This window comes from Gopherus flavomarginatus, chromosome 3, assembly GCF_025201925.1.
Source record: "Gopherus flavomarginatus isolate rGopFla2 chromosome 3, rGopFla2.mat.asm, whole genome shotgun sequence".
Taxonomy (NCBI): Eukaryota; Metazoa; Chordata; order Testudines; family Testudinidae; genus Gopherus; species Gopherus flavomarginatus.
The window spans coordinates 273,919,060-273,942,105 of record NC_066619.1 but is presented as its reverse complement, the minus strand read 5'-3'; the positions used below and the strand labels follow the sequence as shown (position 1 = coordinate 273,942,105).

The 23,046-nt window shown below is 44.0% G+C and overlaps 1 gene segment (V, D, J or C); it reads left to right on the top strand.

Annotated features, from left to right (window-relative positions):
* The first annotated feature begins 988 nt into the window (after window positions 1-988).
* Window positions 989-23,046, top strand: part of LOC127046447 (immunoglobulin kappa variable 3-20-like) — a 67,207-nt gene continuing 45,149 nt past the window's right edge. Inside the window, 1 exon segment of the V gene segment in view lies at window positions 989-1,068. Coding sequence covers window positions 1,020-1,068 — 49 coding nt within the window.

Sequence of the window (23,046 nt, the reverse complement as noted above, 5' to 3'; positions counted from 1 at the left end):
CTGAAACCTGGTCACTGATCCCTTGCAACCATGTCTTAACTCTAGGTAAATACACTTGTTTTGAAATGCTCTAAACCTACTGCGATAGCATGTGTGTGTGTGCTAATAAAGAAGTAATTTTAGATGAAAGCACTCCTGCTTGTGCCAATTGTTGATCAGATGGATGAGCTGTGCTCCCATTGATTTATTCCTGACACTTCCTGGAGAGAAACAGTTGTTACCACTACTATAGATTCTGAGAAACTCCAGGCAACAGAATGATAACCATGGTCTATTTATACAGTGTGACATAGAATACAGGAAATGACAGAGCTCACAAACTATTTAATGGGATATCAGCCTCTTCCTCTACACTACAGCTACCACCTTTGGGATTTAAATAGCAGAACAGTCAAGAAACTAAGGTTCCAACAACCCTGTACATCACAATAGGGTCTTTAAGGTTATGACTAATAAACTCAAAAGGGAGTAATAGGTAAGGGAGGGGTTGCTCCTGCACAGACCTCCCAGTGCAGGGAGATGACATCAATATCTTTTTGAGGAAATTCCTAGAAGAACAATCATTCTATAGTCATTAAGTGTAAATGAGCAGTAAGGTAATATTGACAGGCTGAGAACATTTATTCCCATTCCACCATCACAAATGCCATTTCCACACGAGGTGAGGGACATTGACTGTGATCTAATATGTGGTTGTTTAGCACTCAACACAATAGGGTCCTGATCCAGATATGGACATTTGGGCACTACCTTCACTATCATCAGAACTGCCTCACTGGAACACAAATGGACGGGGCTGCCCAAGGAGCCATCGCATTGACCTTGTCTGTTTCCTCCCTAGTCTTTTTTACTTCTCTTTCTCTGCACCTTTTTAGGTCAGCTGGGAATTTTCATCTCTGAACTAAATTTGCATATTTCACAAGCAACTGACACTGCCCTGCAGCTCTGAGCGGTTATAAATGATCCGTGTCACTCGTTACCGTTTGTTGATCAGCATCAGGCCACTCAGACATAGCAAGATGATCTCACAGGCTCAGCTCATCTGGCTGTTAGTGCTCTGGATCCAGGGTAAGAATCAAATCAAGTGGGTGTTGGATGATTTAAGCTATAGCGATCTATGGAAAAATTGAAGAAATGTAGATATATTGATATATAAACATTCCTCAGCTAGCGACAGTAACTTCTGAAATGCTTGTCTCCTTCTAAGTGCAACTAAGAGAAAAAACAGGTTTCAGAAAAACACAAGAAATTAGAAGCAACAAGGTATGAAAGAACCAGATCAAACAATGTTAGCATTGTTTTCAGAAAATTTGCTATTATTAGCATGCAAAGAGACATGTGAATATTTAGAAAGACAAAATATTGTGTATTTTAAAACATGATACTAATATACACACACACACACACACACACACACACACACACACACTAGAGAGAGTGACACTATATAGAAAGGCTGTACATGTATATGCTAACTGACATTCTTTGTGTTAATTCAGACTCCAGAGGGGACATTGTGATGACTCAGACTCCAGAATCCCTGGCAGTGTCTCCAGGAGACACAGTAATTATCCGCTGCAAAGCCAGTTCCAGTCTCACCAGTGGTAGCTATCATTACTTAGCCTGGTACCAACAGAAAACAGGACAAGCTCCGAAGCTCCTGATCTATCTTGCTTCTACCCTGCAATCCGGGGTCCCGGCCCGGTTCAGCGGCAGTGGATCTGGCACCGATTACACGCTCACAATCAGTAGGGTTGAAGCTGAAGATGCTGGAGATTATTATTGTCAACAGCATTATGATACCCCTCTCACAGTGATACAGACCAATACAAAAACCTTCCCACGCTGTCTCTTTCAGTGTAACAGCTGCTTCCTATACATAGTGTAGCTGCTACACTAGATTTCAGACAGCACTTTACTTAGTCTTTCAGCACCAGGCAATACTCCTCTACTCCTACAGCTGACCTTTCTATAATACAGTTGTCTCTTTCCAAACATCAGTGCTGACACCTTGCTGAGCAGTAGCAGATGTCCTGCACTAGCAAGTCAGCTTCTCAGTACAGGAGAAATCAGTGATGAGGCATCCGAGGATATAAAGCATAACCTGTTTTATTTACAGCAACACCTGTCCTGAAACAGAGGTGATCACTGTCATAAACAGATAGCTAAGGGTTAATGTCTCTTACACTTGGAAAGAAGTAACCTGAAACACCTGACCAGAGGACCAATCAGGAAACAAGACTTTTTCAAATCTGGGTGGAGGGAAGTTTGTGTCTGAGTCCTTTGTTCTGGTCTTGTATCTGTCCCTCTCGGCTATGGGAAGGATTTTCTATTTCCTGCTTTCTAATCTTCTGTTTCCCAGTTGTAAGTACAAAAAGATAGGTTTGCTTTTTTGTATTTACATGTGTGTAGTTCCTGGAATGTGTTAAATTGTATTCTTTTGAATAAGGCTGTTTATTCATATTTCTTTTAAGCAATTGACCCTCTATTTGTCACCTTAATACAGAGAGACCATTTTTATGTATTTTTCTTTCTTTTTACATAAAGCTTTCTTTTAAGACCTGTTGGAGTTTTTCTTTGGGGGGGGGGTGAACTCCAGGGAATTGAGTCTATGCTCACCAGGGAATTGGTGGGAGGAAGAAGTCAGGGGGAAATCTGTGTGTGTTAGATTTACTAGCCTGACTTTGCATACCCTCTGGGTGAAGAGGGAATTACTTCTGTTTCCAGGACTGGAAATAGAGAGGGTGGAATCCCTCTGTTTAGATTCACAGAGCTTGCTTCTGTGTATCTCTCCAGGAAAACTTGGAGAGGGGAAGGGAAAAGGTTTATTTCCCTTTGTTGTGAGACTCAAGGGATTTGGGTCTTGGGGTCCCCAGAGAAGGTTTTGGGGGGGACCAGAGTGCCCCAAAACACTCTAATTTTTGGGTGGTGGCAGCTTTATCAGGTCCAAGCTGGTAACTAAGCTTAGAGGTTTTCATGCTAACCCCATATTTTGGACGCTAAGGTCCAAATCTGGGACTAGGTTATGACAATCACAAACTGCATGCAAGCAAACCCTCTTTCAGGAATCTGATCCCAGCACCAATGCTTATATCCCAAGAAGCAAATCTGCTTTGACAATTTAATCAGAGAGCAAGACAGACATCAAACTCTCCTGCTACTAACACAGCTCCCTTTTCTGAAGCCCCTGCAGAGCCAAAATTAACACCCACACAGCATGTCTTCCTAAAACACTTATCGCACACTCTGGCCTGGTCTACACTATGAGTTTATATCCGAATTTAGCAGCGTTAAACCAAATTAATCTGCACCCGTCCACATAACGAAGCCCATTAAATCGATATAAAGGGCTTTTAATACCGGTATCTGTAATCCTCCCCAACAAGCGGAGTAGCGCTGAAGTCAGTATTGCCATTTCGGATTAGGGTTAGTGTAGCTGCAATTCAACAGTATTGGCCTCCGGGCGCTATCCCACAGGGCACCATTGTGACCACTCTGGACAGCAATCTGAACTCGGATGCACTGGCCAGGTAGATAGGAAAAGCCCCGCGAACTTTTGAATTTCCCTTCCTGTTTTCCCAGCGTGGAGCGCCAATCAGCACAGGTTACCATGCAGTCCCGGAATCAAAAAAGAGCTCCAGATAGGACTGTACAAGAGATACTGAAGCTGATCTCTGTATGGGGAGATGAATCTGTTCTATCAGAACTCTGTTCCAGTAGACGAAAGGCCAAAGCATTTGAAAAAATCTCCAAGGCTATGATAGAGAGAGGCCACAACAGGGACTCAACACAGTGCTGCATGAAAATTAAGGAGCTGAGACAAGCGTAACAGAAAGCCAAAGAATCAAATGGACGCTCACAGAGGGAGGGAGGGAGGTGGGACTGAGGACTCTAACTATCCCACAGTTCCTGCACTCTCCAAAAATCATTTGCATTCTTGGCTGAGCTCCCAAAGCCTGAAGGGTCAAAAACATTGTTGCGGGTGGTTCAGGGTATATGTCGTCAGGCCTCCCATGAAATAAAAGGAAAAAAATAATTTCTCGCCTTTTTTTAGTGTCACCGTATGTCTACTGGATGCTGCTGGCAGATGTGGTGCTGCACGCTAAACAGCAGCATCCGCTCCCCTCCCCTCCCCGATGGCAGACTGTGCAATATGACTGGTATCCGTCATCATCATCCCGTGAGTGCTCCTAGCTGGCCTCAGTGAGGTCGGCCGGGGGAGCCTGGGCAAAAATGGGAATGACTCCCGGTCATTCCCTTCTTTAAGCTTTGTCTAATGGAGATTCAGTCCTGCCTAGAATATCATAGCAGCTGGAGGCTGCCTCCCCCTCCCCCCACCTACACACACTCTTTTATCTCTGATTGCAGACGCAATAAAGTCAGTTTCTTATTCATGCATTCTTTATTACTTCATCACACAAATGGGGGGATAACTGCCATGGTAGCCCAGCAGGGGTGGGGGAGGAGGGAAGCAATGGGTGGGGTTGTTGCAGAGGCACTCCCTAGAATGGCATGCAGCTCATCATTTCTGCGGGATGTTTGGGGCTCTGACTCAGAGCGGCTGTTTGCCTCTCTGGTTTTTTAGCAGACTTGCCTGATATTCTAGGCAGGACTGACTCTACCTTTAGATAAAACTTAAAGAAGGGAATGATCAGAGAAATCATTCTCATTTTTGTCCATGCGCCCCTGGCCGACCTCAGCGAGGCCAGCCAGGAGCGCCCATGACAGCAGCAGATGGTACAATATGACTGGTAACTGTCATTGCCAATTTGCAAAGCAGCAGACGGTAAAATATGACTGGTAACCGTTTCTGCTAACTTGCGAAGGCAAGTGAATGCTGCTGTGTAGCACTGCAGTACCATGTCTGTCAGCAGCATCCAGTACACATACGGTGACAGTGAAAAAAGTCTGAATGGGCTCCATGGCTGCCGTGCTATGGTGTCTGCCAGGACAATCCAGGGAAAAGAGCGCAAAATGATTGTCGTTGCTTTCACGGAGGACTGACTGACAACATTTCCCCAGAATTATCCACGACATTCTTTTTGTCCCAACATGCACTGTGATCTCAGCCCAGAATTCCAATGGGTGGAGGAGAATGTAGGAACTATGGGATAGCTACAAGATAACTACCCACAGTGCAACACTCCAGAAATCGATGCTAGCCTCAGTACATGGACGCACACCGCCCAATTAATGTGCTTAGAGTGGCCGCGTGCACTCGACTTTATACAATCTGTTTCCAAATACCGGTTTCTGTAAAATCAGAATAATCCCATAGTGTAGACATACCCTCTGAAAAACTTGGAAGACTGTGTAACAGCGCCATCTGGTGTCACATATATAGCAAAGTATACTGTCCTGCAAAAAAGGTTGCCCCTAGACACATTTCTAATAAGAAAGAAATATTTTTGCTGCAGCAGCAGCTGAATCGGAAGCGTTTTTTCCTGCATAAATCATTTTACTTCACAATTCACCAAAACAATTTGTACTTGCTGCCCTCTCTGAGCATTTCAGGATTAAAACAGACGCAGCCCTTCCTAGCGCTTTAGCGGCTGTGCTGCTTTTTGGAGAGGTTGAACCAAATTCCTGAACTCCAGAGCCAGCTAGAAAGGTTGAAGGAGCAACAAGTACATCTTTCCGACTGAAGGAACTCATGTTACTCTCTAGCGACCCACTCTGGTGGACACATGAAATGACACAGTCAGGAGCTATTAGCTGTGTCCAGTCTTTCTCTGACAGAGGGAAGGTTGCAGAAACCTGGGGCCTTTGAGGGAAAAATTGGGCAGTTGACAGGTTCACAAGTGGGCCTAGATGGGAAAAAGCACAACATGCATTTCCTCCTTTATCTGAGGACATTGGACATTGTTTAGGAATGGGGGCAGAGATTGGGATTTGAGGATTTATTTGGTTTTACCCAAACTCATAGTGACCATTGCAGGTGCTGGTTGCTTGACTGGGGTTTTCTTCCATTGAGCTCCACCCAACTGCACTGTAGAGACGACTCAGGTGCTGAGATCTTACAGAACAAAGGTGTGGGCTGAGCGGTGACAAAATGGTCGAGCTTGAGACAGCAATGCATTCTGCAGGGCTGGAATTTCTCTGGGTTTGCACAGGATTATTCCCCTGCAATATTAATCACAGCAGGAGACCAGGTCACAGCAACACAAAGTGGCCTCAACCTCCTCTATCACAGGTCATCCAAAGGGAAGCAATGTGAAATAGAAAGTGTTGGGCGGGGAGGGGCAGGACAGGGTAGAAAAGACTGGCCCCTTGTCAGCTTCCACCAATAGAATGTTCATGTTCTTATAGAACGGACGCAACAGTTGGAAACAGCGACACGTTAAGGAGTCCATCACTGCACCTACCTCCTGGTCCACCTGATTGTAGGTCCTAGACTAAGGTAAATAGATTATGTTCTGGCTCATCCAGAGTTACTGCCATTATGCACTGGCTTGGTCTGGTTTACTCGCCATGTTGAGGCTGTGTGGCAGCATTACGGATAGTCATAGCTCATGTGATGGAAGAGAGCCCAGTTCAGCATCTGGAGGGCAGTTCACAGAGGTTGGCCTCCCGTGATATAGAGGATCTCCTCCAGTTAGGGAACCTGAGTTCCAGGGCAGCTTAGGCTGGGAAGGCTGCAGAGGCAGCAAAGGAAAAATTCTTGGTGCTCCCTAGCTATATGCTGTGATGACAGTGGTGGACACATGGAATGACACTGACAGGCTGTGTGAGGAGCTGCATGCAGTCCTCCCTTGCTACAGGGACGAGGGAACAAGAACACGTGGTCTGAGAGAGAGGATAACAGTGGAGGCAGAGATTGGGGCCCTGAGGATTTGTTTGACTTTATGCAAACTGGTACCAAGCCCTGGAAGTGCCAGCTGCTTTCCTGGGGTTTCAGTTCAGTGAACTGCACTTGACTGGGCTCTGAGCATAAAGGTGCTGAAGATTCACACAGGGTCTGTGCCATAAAGTACCACGTGTTTTGGAAGTGTAAGCATGACTTGATTGGTGCACAGCTTTGTGCTGGCCATTTGCATAGGGATGAATTAAATCTTGTGGAGAATTAATAGCGATAGACACATTCTAGACACTCAGCTAACAGCCAGATTGATCGTAAGAGCCTTATGCACAGATCAGCTCTCCACCTACAGCCTCTGCCCTGTGGCTCAGGGGATGTACAGTTACACAGTGTCCGTTTGTATATTTTGACTGGATTGTTTTATATATTTCCACACAGCGTGACAGTCCCCTGCTTGTCGGTGCTAACATACAGGGTTTAACACTTAAACACCATGTTTCTAGGATCAGGATATGTCACTTTAGATGTATCAGTTGATCTCTCAGGCCATGTCTACTCTACAAATTGTTGCTGATATATCTGTGTCAGTCAAATGTATGATAATGTCTGAATTGTGACCAATATGGATGTGCTGATAAAAGCTCCTAGGGTAAATGCGATTATAAAGACAATACTGTGCTTTTATTGGTACAGTTTCTTATGCCGGGAGCTGGGAGTGCTGGAATAAGCTATACGAGTAAAAGCTATACATAGTTAAGCAGCTATAAACTATGCCCACACTAGAAGTACTTTGCTCATATAGTGAACGGGTATATCTATCCTGGCAACATTCTCCTACTGGCTTCAGCCACTGCTTCTCTCACTCCTCATACTCTGGATTCAGGCTAACAACAACAGTGGAGAAACTAGTTTAAATAGACCATCTAATGTGTTATTCATTTATTTAACAGACTGACAATAGAGCTTAATCCAATTCACAGAGTACACAGGCATGAATTAACTGGGGATTAAACTACCATTCTAAATCACACATAGAAAGATTGCCTTTCATTAATCAAACTAAATAATTTTGCCCGATATTATACACATTTATTTTAATAGCATTCCCCATGCAGACCCTGCAGGGACATTGTGATGATCAGACTCCAGAAACCCAAATATTCTGAGATAAGGCAAATAAGTCAGTTCTTTGGACACTATTCTCTGCTCCAGAATACAAGGAAATCTCCTTGGGCTCCATTATGATTTCATTGTCAGCCAGGCGTAGCTCTGTTGAGGTAAATGGAGTTAAAGCAGAGTATCAGAGTCAGGCCCATGAACTTTATGAGATTAGCTTGTATTTTGCCATGTTAGAATCAGCCCCTATTTCTCTGATGGCCAAGTCTGTCATAAAAGGTGAGACAAGACGCTTTGCACACTCATTGGTGTCTGATCCTTCCCTCCTGCTCTGAGCTCTTATAAACATTTTGTTTCATGCTCCCTGGTTTAGTCCAGACCCATCACAGTGATTGCACAGGCTCAGTTCATCCAGCTCTTAGTGCTCTGGATTTAGGATAAGAACAGACCCAAGAGGGGACTGGACCAATTAAAACTTGATTGGCCTATAAAAAAAATAAAAAGGTCTAGAACTCTTGCCTATCAAATCCTAAATATTCCTTAGTAACACTAACTGCTTAGCCACTTCCTCTCATTTAAAATTGAAAAAGCGAGAAAGCACGTTTTTTTTTAAACTAAAACCTGATCAACAACCCATGGAAGTCAGTGCGAGTCTTTCCACTGATTTGTACCCAATTTGGACCAGGTCCGAAATGAGCATATTAAAAGAATTCCTCAAGCTGAACATCAGTATCACAGCTAGGTGATGGGCTGTGATCATTATGCAAAGATGCACATGTGAATATTAATAAACAACACAATATTGTTTAGAGGAACATTATTCATATTCACTACATATTTTATTCTTAAAAGCAGATGCTAACAGGGGGACACTGTTTTCATTCCGACTCCAGAGTCCCACTCAGTGTCTCTTGGAGACACAGTTACCATCGGTTGCAAAGCCAGTTCAAGCCTTACCAGCAACAGCTGAATGAATAATAATTTAACTTGGTACCAACTGAAATCTGCAGAGACTCCTAAACTCCTTACTTGTTATACTTCTACACTGCACCCTGGGTCCCAGCCCATATCAGTAGAGCCCTGTGCAGATTTAAAAATTTGGATCCACATCTGATCTGCAATAATTAACTTGTATCTGACCCGCAATCCACACTCCACTTTTTATATGTATCTGCATCCACATCTGCACCCACATCAGTGCCCTATCTCAGTATAAGAGCCCTGCGTGGATACAAAAATGTGGAGCCGCATCCAATCCACGATCCATAAAGATGGTGAACGATACAATCGCATCCGTGGATGCAGATATCCATGGATATAAAGTGGATACCTGCATATTTGCAGGGCTCTACACGTCAGTGGCAGGAGAACGGGAACTGACTTCACTCTCAGAGTCAGTTCTGAGCACTAATGTTTGCTGAGGTAGAAACTCAAAAATCAAAAACGTTGTAAATTGATCAATAAACATTCCTCAGACAGCTACACTAATGTGTGAACGTTTACATGTCATTCCAGAGAAATAACTGAGCAAATAACGTAAGGAGCAACCAGATAGAAGGTTTTAGACTGAAATTCTTCTTAAGTGTAACATGAGCATCAATCACTGCCTGAGCAAATGCATATGCAGTCATTTCTGACACAATATTGCTTAGTAAATAATACTTAAAATAAATACATTTTAAGTTTAATATATAAAACCCTTAATAAATAAAAGTTGAGTGAAGAAAAATGGAAAAATACACTTAAATACAAATCTAAAAAATTACCTCAGGCACATAAAGTGCTTCTGTAACCATGTAATCTGGTTAGCACATTGTATATCTTGAACATAATCTAAACAGAGAAGTATATTTTGTGAAATATTTCATAACAATTTTTTTTCATTTTAGTTGAAGTTCTGTGAAATTGCTCATTTTTACCCTGACAAAAATTCTAAACAATTTTTCAGGAAAAACTCTATTTCATTTTTTATCAAACCCCTCCCCCGCCCCCACTCTCTCTCTCATACATACACACACACACACTTACTTTCCTGCTCCCTCTGGAAATAGTGTACAGAGGAGGGAAAATATTTGGGAGGGGATCAGTGAACTGAAAAGACAGAGTTCAAAACATTTTGAAATCTTGTTGTGAAACATTTCCATCCGCTCTAAAGCTAAAACCTCCATAAACACAAAGCTGACTTTCCATATAAGTGCAACCAGATGGCATCACTTTACTATGTTTCATTTTGCAGCTGCTGGATGCTAAGTGCTTTGAAAATGAGGCCACTTATTTTGTGTGTCTAAATGTGGCCTCCGAAGTCTAACATTAAGCCACCAGGTTTAACTTATGTTCATACTAACATAGGAACAAGTCAGAAGATTCACAGTTAAGGTTTGGGTGCAGGAAACAAGGTCTCTAAGATGATAAGTCAAGGGTAGCAGGAAATATGAGGGCAGAGGGTGTCCCATCCCCCAGTTCCCCTAAGGAAGGAAGATCACACCATTTATGGCACTGCACTGAGATTTCTAGGATAATAGTAAAACTAAAGTTCATTAAATTTAAAGTGGCATCCAGGCAACAATGACGAGCTGACCTTTATTTCCATTCAGCCATGTCAACTGCTATTTCAACACAACACAAGTATCAGAGATTGTGTGTTCGTGTGTGTTACTACACCCTCTGCCACAATGGGGCACTGATCCTGGTTGAGGTTTCTGGGTGTTACTACTGTAGACTTAATTGGTAACAACAACAACCCTTCCCATTTCAACACAAAATGAGGGAGCTGCCACAGGCCCTGCTGAGTTGAGCTTGTCTATTACTCTAAAGCCCCCACCCTTCGCTTTTTCTGAATGTTTTGGATCAGATGGGAATTTTCATATGTAACTCAAATTTGCATATTTCACACCCAAACAACTCGGGGCTGTTATAAATGATCCGTGTCACTCGTTACTGTTTGTTGATCTGCATCTGTCAGTTCAAACAAACCAAGATGATCTCCCAGGCTCAGCTCCTCTGGCTGTTAGTGCTCTTGATCCAGGGTAAGAATCACACCAAGAGGGAACTGGCTTGGTTATAAGCAGGATCCTCCTCTAAAGAGAAATGAAAAGATCTAGGAACCTTGTCTATCAAACCCTTAAGATCCCTGAGAGGGTTCCGCTAATTTCTGAGCATCTTTGTCTCATTTTAAGAACCAATGAGAAAACAAGACCATGATTAAAATATTTGGGTCTGTTCTAAAGTGCATGGGAATCTTTCCATGGACTCCAATATACTCCAAATGAGCAAATGAAAAGTGTTACAGTGACTGAGCTGCCTCAAGCCTAACATTAGCCTCTCAGCCAGGCAATGAGCTATCGTAAATAGGGAATGTGTGCAGGAGACTATTTATGAAAAAAAAATCTTGTTGCTTTGACTTACTGAATATTAAAAATGTAGTCATTTATATTCTGTTTTAACTTCAGATTCCAGTGGGCAGATTGTGCTAACTCAAACTCCAGAGTCCCTGACAGTGTCTCCAGGAGACAGAGTCACCATCAACTGCAAAGCCAGTTCAAGCCTCACCAGTAGCTCTTCAGGCAAAGAGCTCTTAGCCTGGTATCAGCAGAAATCGGGACAAGCTCCTAAACTCCTTATTTATTATGCTTCCACCCTGCCATCTGGGGTCCCAGCCCGATTCAGTGGCAGTAGATCAGGAAGTGATTACACCCTCACCATCAGCAGAGTTGAAGCTGAAGATGCTGGAGATTATTACTGTCAACAATACAAGAGCTACCCTCTCACAGTGATACAGACCAGTACAAAAACCTGCCCGTGCTGTTCTGTCCAATGTCACAGCTGCTTCCTCAACAGTCAACATCTCAATGAAACTGCTACGCTGGAGGTTTGATCAGTCTTTCTGCGCCTCAGTATTTGGGCCAGAGATTCCACTGCACTCTTGTTGCTCTTTTGCTTACTAGAGAAGTTTGCTGTTGGAGAAATTTGATCCCATATTGAAAGAGACTTTTCTTTTCTGAATTAAATGAGTTTACTCTCTGGAGCCTCAAAAATAATTCCAGTTGCGAGCCCTATGGAGACTGAACATTTCAGAAAGAAGGTGTCACAATACTATCTTAGGCAGTGTGGTAGCAGTGTTGGTCCCAGGATATTAGACAGCCAAGATGAATGAAGTAAAATCTCTTATTGGGCCAGTTTCTGCTGCTAAGAGAGAGAAACTTGTCTCCTACACAGAGCTCCTCCTCAGGTCAGGTCTGTGCAGCTCTAAAGCTTGTCTCTCTTAACAACAGAAGTTGGCCTAATAAAAGATATTACCTCTGCCACCTTGTCTCTCCAATGCTATACTGGCAGAGCTGCCATGTGATTAAGTAGAACTGGGGGCTGGTTGAAAGATTTTTCCTGACAAGTATTGCTGAAGAACAATTGCTTTAACTATATGGACATTTTAATCAACATTTTTATTCTACATGTTTCCAGAAATTTTCTAAGTTTTCCATGAACAATTCACACCAAAAATATTATTTTAAATTTAAATGAAATTATATTTTTGTTGTGACTCATTTCATCACAAAGTCAGAAAGTTTTAGGAAAAACGTCAAACTAATTTTTCCACAGAAAGCAATTCCCATTTTTTTCAGCCAACCCTAGGCCTGAACTCTAGGGTGACCCCAGGAGAGGAGAGATGCAGAAGCAGAGTTTTCAAACCCTAGAAAGAAAACGTCATGTTGATCTTTAGCAACCTGCTGTGATGCACTCATCGAAAAATGAGGACAGACTGTATAAGGAGCTACATTCACCCTGCAGTGGCTAAAGGAAAGGATGCAGCAAGGTGGATCCTTCCACAGAGTGGAAGGAGTAAAATTTGGACAGTTCTCAGGTATAAAGCAGGGATTTTACATGATGTGATCGAGGCGGCATTTATTTTCTGGCTTACATGATGTTCCTCCTTGCTTCCAAAGTAATTCTTACTGGCTGCTTGACAGAGACTGAGTGTTCAGGATTTGAAGAGAAAATGTCATTCCAACCTGTTAACACCACTGCCCTGTGGGCAGAGCCGGCTCCAGGCACCAGCCAAGCAATCTCATGCTTGGGGCAGCAGATTCTAGGGGGTGACATTCCACTCAATTCTGGGGCACCACAGCAGGTGTTTTTATTTATAGTTCCCCAGTCAGGCTGCCCTGTAGGGGTCGGAGAAGGGCAGTGCCATGCAGCAAACTCGGCAGGGCAGCCCGTGTCCTTCCCTCCCCGACGACCAGAGCGGCGCAGAGACTTCCCGGCAGGCGGCACAGCTGTTGGGGCCGCGGGGTGAAGGCCCCGATGAAGTCTTGGCTGTCCCTCTTTTCCCTCTTACCACCGCTCCATCCTTCTTCCCCCATTAGACTGGCGCGCACTCTGCAACACAGAGAGTCCCCCTGCACCCTGGCTCGGGCTCCACTGTAGGGTTTTTTGGTTTTGTTTTTTTCCCTGCTTTTCCAGCCATGCTGTTCGCCGCCCCCCCACCCCGCCCCGCTTTGCATCTCCAGTCATGCCATTTTGGGGGGGGGGTTGTTTTTCCCCCCCACTTTGCCACTCCAGCCACACTGGTTTTTTTTGTTTTGTCCCCCCTTCCCACAGACTTTGCAGCTCCAGCCACACCATGTTTTTATTTTTTTCCCCTACTTTGTCGCTCTGCCCCCGCACCTTTTTTTTTTTTTTGCCTTGGGGCGGCAAAAAAGCCAGAACCGTATCTGCATGTGGGGAACAGATTTCAGATCCTGTCTCTAGCTGGGAGGGACTAAAAGGTAGCAGAAACAGTGGTCCAAGCCCTGGGAGCGAAGGGACAGCTCCTGATGATTTCCAGTGACCCACTCTGGTGGACACATGCAATGACAAGGACAAGTTGCTGCAATGGCTGTTGGGAAAGTCTCAAAACCATCTCACTGTTCTGCTCTGGTGGTTTTTTCCCCCTTCACCTGTTGTCTCTTATCTTAGACTTAGATTGTAGCATCTTTGGAGCAGGGATAGACTTTTCATAATGTGTGTGCACGGCATCTAACACAGCGGGCTCCTGATCCTACACTGGCACCTCTTAGCATTATGTAATACAAATAAATCATAACAAAGAGCTGCGTCCAGCCCTCTTCTGCTAGAGAGAATGTAGCAGCAACTGTAGTAGCTCCAATGAGGACACCTAGACATAGATAAGGAGGGGCGGGGAGGGCATGATTCAGCTAATCATGATTTACCCCTGTTATATGTGTTCATCCCCGATTGCAGCCCTCCCAGTACAGTTTCTTTGTCACCATTTGTATCATTACTGTGAGGAGATCTCCAGCATAACAGCGATACTAACCCACTTCCCAGCATATTATTATTGCTAGGAAAACTTATTGCCATTCTGTCCTGACAAATGTCATTTTAATAGAGAGGCTCTTGCCCCCAGGACCAAGGGGTTGGACTTGCCAATTCCACCCCAACCCCTTCCCTTTTTGTGCATGTCTATGAACTAGGCATGAATTTTCATCTCTGAACCCAGTTTGCATATTTCACACCCAGTGACCTCCCGCTGATGTTCTGAGCTGTTATAAATGCTCCCAGTCACTCATTATGGCTTGTTGATCAGCATCAGACCCCTCAGACATATCAAGATGATCTCCCAAGCTCAGTTCATCTGGCTGTTAGTGCTCTGGGTCCAGGGTAAGGCTCAAAAGGAATTTGATGAAGTACAATGGTTTACTGAAAATTTTAAAAGACCTACAAATGGTGTATTTTGACCCATAAATTATAGCTACAATCAAAATCTATTCAGATGATAAGCTCAGCATGGCAGGGACTGTCATCTATTATTTGTCTGGACAGCAACTGGAACCACGGGGTCCAATCTGTTTGAGACCAGTAGGAATTACTGAGATATAAATGTTCAACAAATAGCTGTTAGAGAATTACACAAATTTATCAAAATCTTTATCTCATTTTAACTGAGGTTAAGAAAAGGGAGACAATTGAGAAAACAACAAGAAATGGGAATAGGGGTTAGGCTGAAAGATCCATCCTGAGCTTAATGTTAGCATCACGGCCAGGTAACTAGGTTTAGCAATTGTGTAAAGATGCACATGGGACTATTTTACAGGTACAATATTGTTTAGCTTGATTGACTAGATCTGTAATTTTATTAACCTATATTCTCTGTGTAAATTCAGATTCCAGAGGGGACATTGTGATGACTCAGACTCCAGAATCCCTGGCAGTGTCTCCAGGAGACAGAGTCACCATCAACTGCAAAGCCAGTTCCAGCATTACAGGCTCTTCAGGCACTAGTTACTTAGCCTGGTACCAACAGAGATCCACAAAAGCGCCAAAGCTCCTTATCTACAAGGCTTCCACCCGTGCCTCTGGGATCCCAGACCGGTTCAGCGGCAGTGGGTCTGGAACCGATTTCACTCTCACCATCAGCAACGTTCAAGCTGAAGATGCTGGAGATTATTATTGTCAACAAGACTGGAGCTCACCTCTCACAGTGATACAGACCAGCACAAAAACCTCCCTGTGCTATTCCGTTCAGTGTCACAGCTGCTTCCTTAACCAAACCACCTTCCCAGTCAACTGCTACATGCTATTTGGGGCAAACTTTCAGCCCTACAAGCCCCCAACATTCTCCCAGCCTGCAGTACCAATATAACTAAGCAGGAACATTTGCCACTGAAGAAATTTCCTTCCATAGAAAATATTTTTTAACTTCTCCTCATTTACAGTGGCATCTTTTTCAGGCTTTCAATTAATTTATTACACACACACACACACACACACACACACACACACACACACACACTTGCTGCAGTAAAAAGACTGTGTGAGCATTTCAGAATGAGAACAGACATGGCCAGCCCAGTGCTGTCTGGCAGAGCTACCATGTAGAGGAACTGAATTGATGCCCTGAGCTCCGGGCTGCGAGGCCTGGAGAGGACGTGAATTCAGATGCTGGGGAGCAACAACTCTCCTCACTTCCTAGCAAGCCACTTGGAGACACATGCCATGACAGGAGCAGGTTCCAAGGAGCATTCAACCCTCTTCTGTTAGTGGGAATGCGGTACAAGTTGAGGGCTTAGAGACGGGGAGGGAAGTTGTCAGGTCCCCAAGAAGGGCTCAGAGGGCCCTGTGGAGAAACAGCATAACTAACATTACTGAGCTGAATCACTGAAGAGCAGGTCAGAGACGAGAGGAATGCATACGATCCCCTTGCCACTGGGGCTGTGGGTAAAATCCTGCGGGAACCTGCTTATCATGTGGTTGCTCATCAAAGAAGCTTCCTGCTGAAAGGGCCAGTCCCTTCCCTAACGCTGACCTCAACAAGCAAATAAAATAAACACTACAGCATCCCACAGAAATGCATAACAGAGACAGCAGGGACAGTCCTGACCCGGGTTACCTGGTTACCACTCCCATTGACCTCACGGGTGCCCGCACCTATGTGCCTGAACTGGGCCTTACAGCTTGTTCCCAGCTCTAGGACTTTCAGCTCCAATATCAACAACACTCCAGTATCCTACAAGGATGGGCCCACACACCACATGTGAGGACTGTGACTGCAGCCTCTGCTGGAGCGGTTTTATTATGGCTCTAGTTTTTCATTCGATGAGTCTGATTTCTAGATCTCTTGCCCTAGAGGGATTTCCCTTTAACAGGCTCACTAACCTTCTGGGGCACAAATATATGAGTTTTAAACATATTTCTTCTTTCATATCCTGTCATCTGAATTTGGGTGATGGGGTGAGTTATTTTATTTGGTCTCCTTTTCACTTCTCACTCCTCACATCTCAGCTGGTGCTTCATGGAAAGTAGTTCATGTTGTCTTTGCTGTCTGTGTGAAATATCCAGACAGCTGCACTGCAGAGAGTTAGCTGTAACACACACACACTGGAGACCATCCAAAACACAATCTGGACAACACTCCATTAAAAACCCTGAAAATGTTTACAACATTCCTCAGAGAGCTACACTAACACATGAATGTTTACACGTCATTCCAGAGAAACAACGGGCAAAGTAATGTCAGGAACAACCAGGCAGAAGGGTTTAAACTGAAAGATTCTTCTTAAGTTTAACACCAGCATCACTGCCAGTCCCCACAGTATCATACACATACAAAGTGTGCACTAAAGGCACTGTTCAGTGCAATTGCTCACACCTCTGTGTTAATTTAGATTTTGCTGGTAATTACAGATTGTGATGATACAGTCTCCAGAATTCCTGTCACTGTCTCCAGGGGACAACGTCACTATTACTGCAAAGCCCTGAGCAGGGCTAATGCAGTACCAGCAAAAATCCAGACAAAATCCTAAGCTTCTCATTTCTCATGCTTGTTCTCTTGCCACAGGGATTCCCACCAATTTCAGTGGCAGGAACAAGGAGTATGATTTCACCCTCACAGTCAGCTGAAGATGATGGAAATCAGCAGAAGCAAGGCTACTACCTACTTCCCACTCAGATCAGAGGGAACAGGCTTGACTTTCCCTCTAGAATCAATGGGAGCAGGACTGGGGCAAACCTTTTATCCCCCCAAAATATCCCCCCAGTGCTCAAGTGTCCAAAGGGATTTAATTACTTAGGATCGTTCACACAGGCAGTAACAAACTAGTTTTGATCTAGAGGGAGACAAACTATAGACAAAAGGAAACTTTTCAACTCAATTACAGTTCATGACCTGATCTTCAAGCAATCTGATGATTTCCTTCAAACTCTGCTAAAACATTCCCCTTTCAGATGGAACTGGGCAATTTTCAAAGCAACACATTTTCCCAGGAAAAAATACACATAGAGACTAAAATAGGCTTTACCATAGAATTGGTTACAACTTTAACCATGGAGAGGACAATAATAAACAACATTTTAGGCCATCTCCTCTATTGGAGCGTCACAGATAGATCACAGACACCATTTAGGGAATGTGTCCCTTATCTACTAGGACAGATGTAAACCACACCGGAAGGCAGCATTGTGTAGGGTACAGGTAAAGGGAACTTGCCCATAGCTCTCTTACTTTCACAGCTTGATTCCTTTCATCACACATATAGAGACAACCTACAGTAATAGTCCCAATTCTACAGCTTATAAAGCGTCACTGAAGTGCTTTGGACCATTACTGTAATGCAGGGCTGCCCAGAGGATTCAGGAGGCCTGGGGTCTTCGGCGGCAGGGGGCTCCCGCTTCGGCAGTAATTCGGCAGCTGGGGGTCCTCAATACACCATCTTTTCTTAGATCTATTAACATGAGAACAGTCAGAAGATTCACAGTTGAGGTTCCCGCAGCCGTGGGTGCATAAAACAAGGTCTCTAAGGTGATAACTCAGGAGTAACAGGAGGACAGAGGGTGTCCCATTGCCCCATTCCCTTAGGGAAGGTGATCATACCATTGATGGCAAGGCACTGAGATTTCTAGATTAACAGTAAAACTAAGTTCATTCAATTTAAAGTGGCATCCAGGCCACAATGATGAGTTGAGATCATTTATTTCCATTCATCCATGTCAACTGCCATTTCAACACAACACACGTGTCAGGGATTGTGTGTTCGTGTGTGTTACTACACCCTCTGCTACAATGGGCACTGATCTTGGTAGTGGTTTCTTGGCGCTACCACTATAGAATAATTCGGCAAAAACAACTCTTCCCATTTCAACACAACGTGAGGGAGCTGCCACAGGCCCTGCTGAGTTGAGCTTGTCTATTACCCTAATGCCCCCTCCCTTCCCTTTTTCAGAGTGTTTTGGATCAGATGGGAATTTTCATATTTAACCCAAATTTGCATATTTCACACCCAAACAACTATTCCCTGCAGCTCGGGGCTGTTATAAATGATCTGTGTTACTCGTTACAGTTTGTTGATTGGCATCTGTCAATTCAAACAAACCAAGATGATCTCCCAGACTCAGCTCCTCTGGCTGTTTGTGCTCTGGATCCAGGTAAGAACCAAACCAAGAGGGAACTGGCTTGGTTATCAGCAAGATCCTCCTTTAAAGAGAAATGAAAAAATCTAGGAACCTTGTCTATCAAACCCTTCAGATCCCTGAGAAAGTTCCGCTAACTTCTGAGCATCTTTGTCTCATTTTAAGCACCAATGAAAAAGCAAGACCACGTTTAAAATATTTGGGCCTGTTGTAAAGCCCATTAAAGCGCATGGGAGTCTTTCCATGGACTCCAATGTACCCCAAATGAGCAAATGAAAAGTGTTGCAGTGACAGAGCTTCCTCAAGCCTAACATTAGCCTCTCAGCCAGGCAATAAGCTATCGTAAATAGGGAACGTGTGCAGGAGACTATTTATGAAAAAAAGTCTTGTTTGCTTTGACCTACTGTATATTAAAAATGTAGTCATTTATATTCTGTTTTAACTTCAGATTCCAGTGGGCAGATTGTGCTGAATCAGACTCCAGAATCCCTGGCAGTGTTTCCAGGAGACAGAGTCACCATCAACTGCAAAGCCAGTTCAAGCCTCACCAGTAGCTCTTCAGGCAAAGAGCTTTTAGCCTGGCATCAGAAGAAATTGGGACAAGCTCCTAAGCACCTTATTTATTATGCTTCCACCCTGCAATCTGGGGTCCCAGCTCGATTCAGTGGCAGTAGATCAGGAAGTGATTACACCCTCACCATCAGCAGAGTTGAAGCTGAAGACACTGGAGATTATTACTGTCAACAAGTGAAGAGCTACCCTCTCACAGTCATACAGACCAGTACAAAAACCTACCTGTGCTGTTCTGTCCAACGTCACAGCTGCTTCCTCAACAGTCACCATCTCAATGAAGTTGCTACACTGAAGGTTTGATCAGTCTTTCTGCACCTCAGTATTTGGGCCAGAGATTCCACTGCACTCTTGTTGCTCTTTTGCTTACTAGAGAAGTTTGCTGTTGGAGAAATTTGATCCCATATTGAAGGATTTTTCCATCACAGGAATTAGGGAGTCATTTTTTTTCTGGATTAAATGAGTTTACTCTCTGAGTCCAAAAAATAATTCCTGTTGAGGAGCCCTATGGAGACTCCCTGAGCATTTCAGAAAGAAAATGTCCCAATACTATATTAGGCAGTGTTGTAGCCGTGTTGGTCCCAGGATATTAGAGAGCCAAGTGAGTGAAGTAAAATCTTTTATTGGGGCAGCTTCTGTTGGTGAGAGAGAGAAACTTGTTTGCTACACAGAGCTCTTCCTCAGGTCATGTCTGTGTAGCTCAAAAACTTGTCTCTCTCACCAACAGAAGTTGGTCCAATAAAAGATATTACCTCTGCCACTTTGTCTCTCCAATGCTATAATGGCAGATCTGCCATGTGATTAAGTAGAACTGGGGGCTGGTATAAAGATTTTTCTTGACAAGTATTTCTGAAGAACAATTACTTTAATTACATGGATATTTTAATATTTTATTCTACATTTTTCCAGACTTTTCTATGAACAATTCACACCAGAAATAATATTTTAAATTTAAATGAAACTATATTTTTGTTGTGACTCATTTCATCACAAAGTCAGGAAATTTTAGGAAAAATGTCAGACTAATTTTTTCACAGAAAGCACTTCCCATTTTTTTCAGCCAACCATAGGCCTGAGCTCTAGGGTGGCCCTGGGCTAGGAGGGATGCAGAAGCAGAGAGTTCGAACCCTAGAAGGAAAACCTCATGTTCATCTCTGGCAGCCTGCTGTGGTGGACTCACGAAAAATGAGGACAGACTGTATAAGGAGCTACATTCACCCCACAGTTGCTAGAGGAAAGGATGCAGCAAGGTGGATCCTTCGACAGAGGAGGAGGAGTAAAATTTGGACAGTTCCCAGGTCCCCAAGATGAGCTCAAAGGGAAAACAATAAAAATGGCATTTTTATAAATTCATAGATGTTAAAACCAGAAGGGCCCCTTATGACAATCCAGTCTGACCTCTTGGCCAGAAAATTCCAGCTAGTAATTCCTGTCTTCTGCTGAGCTATAGCATTTCTTTTAGGCGGATATCAAATCTTGTGGAGAATCCCCCATGTCCCTTGGCGAGCTGCTTCAATCATTAATTGCCCTTACTGTTTAAAAATATACACCTCATTTCTAGCTTGAATTTATTGAGCTACAGCTTCCAGAGACTGGATCTTGTTATACTAGATGAATGAAACTCTCCGGTACCAAGTATCTTCTCCTCGTGTAGGTATCTAGAGACCATTGTCAAGTGGCCTCTTAATTCACTCTTTGATAAGTAGACTGAGCTCCTTAAGTCTCTCACAGTATGGCAGATTATCCAGACTACAAATCATTCTTGTATCTGTTCTCTGAACTTTGAAGTTCCTTTCTGAAGCACGGGCACCAGAACTGGACACACTATTCAGGTAATGGCCTCACCATTTTAGGTTGAATCAATGAGGAGGGGAAGCTCAGAAATGTGGTGAAAGTTTAACAGTGCTAAATGGGTTGCCCGTAGCAGAGATTGAACCTGAGACCTCAGGGTTTAACCACATGAACCTTGACTGAGCTAAAGGAACAAATCTGTTAGCTCAAAGCCACCATGTGGTCCAGTCACTAGATGGGGACAGATGACCAAGCTGAGAGTTTGGTCATAAAAGGATTGGATTCCTTTGGATTAGGACTGTGAGTAACTCCAGTGGGAATTTCTGAAATGCCTGAACTGATTGTACAATAGAAATGTTTTCTTTCACCAGGATTCAGACATTTTCACCAGCTCTGGTGACTTTACATCTGTCATTTAAAATAAATACCACAATATCCTCAATCCTGATCCCAAACACTACAGCTGAGGACAGGGTGCAGTGTCTGCTGAAGTATTGCTATAGTGCCATTTTAAAAGGACAGGTTTTATTTCCTTCCCAGAATTTGGTGTCTGGGTCTATTATCCTGAATGATTTTCTTGAACAGGTGAATTCATCTTTAGTGGCACAAATAAATTATGTTTAAAACACAGATCTTCTTTTCTATCATACAACTTGAATTTTTTGGAGGAGGGGGGTCTTGCGATTGGGTTTGGCTTTACACAAGCTAGTCCTGAGCAATACAAGGTGTTCATTCCTCAGCACAAGCTTCCGTTCAGTGAGCTCTGCCCCACTATACTAGCAGCATCCAGGTCCCTGTAAAGAGGCACTGAGATGTGGTTTAGCTGCCAGAAAAGATAGAACTTATGAGAAAGAAACACACTGCGGAGGGTCTAAACCTACAAACTGGCTTATTCCCCAGCAGCACAAGGTCCTTTTGGGAACCAAGCTGTACCTTTCCCCAAGCAGGTACAACCGCGTGGGACTACACAGGCCAAGAAGTGCCTGACTCTAGGATAAGCAGTCTGTATGGCCACAAAGTGCGCTGATCCAGAACCTCCCCTTGCTGTCCGAGAGAACCCCTGACACAGTTCTGGGTGACTTCTGAAGAAGGGCAGCGGCACAAACACAACCTGCGCTCTGGGACACCACGGGCCTCACTGGCAGAGAGGTGCAGTTGGATCTTCCCACACCACCATCACTGAATCTGTTCTTAAGGGGGTTTTGCAGCCCTTTAAAATACTCTGCATCATGGGTTTAAACATTAGCAACTCACCTTCCTCCCAGCCCAATTCTGTGCCCATGTGTAATCAAACATTCCACAGTGGAATCCAGCACTGAAGTAAAGGATCCCAGTGTCCACATCTTGCAAACCTTTCTCCCAGCACATTGTGGGTTCCAGGCACTGTAGGGTGATTACATTAGCAGTGACATATACTCCACCAATACTCAGCTAACATACAGATTGTAAGAGCCATATCCTGCTGTCTTCACAGACAGGAAGAACTACATGGCCCAGATTTTCATTCCAAATGTCAGAGATTTTACCTCTCCAGAACCAGGTGCCCATTTTCCCCGAGCTAAATGATTTTGTTCCCCACACCCAAACAATAACTCTCCCTTACTGCCCTATAAACACTGTGTGAGCATTTCAGAGTTAAAACAGACATGGTCGGCCCAGGGCTTTCTTTGCAGTGCTGCCATGTGTGGGGAAAGCAGCAAGATCCTGAACTCTGCAGCTGTCAGGGGTTGGGAAGGCTGAAGAGGCAGCAAAGGAACCACTCACTCACATGCTCCCCAGCTACATGATGTGCAGGGATTGGAGGCCTGAGGATTGTGTGGTACTGAACCCTAGAGGTACTGGATGCCTTCTTGGGGTGGGGTTTCCTT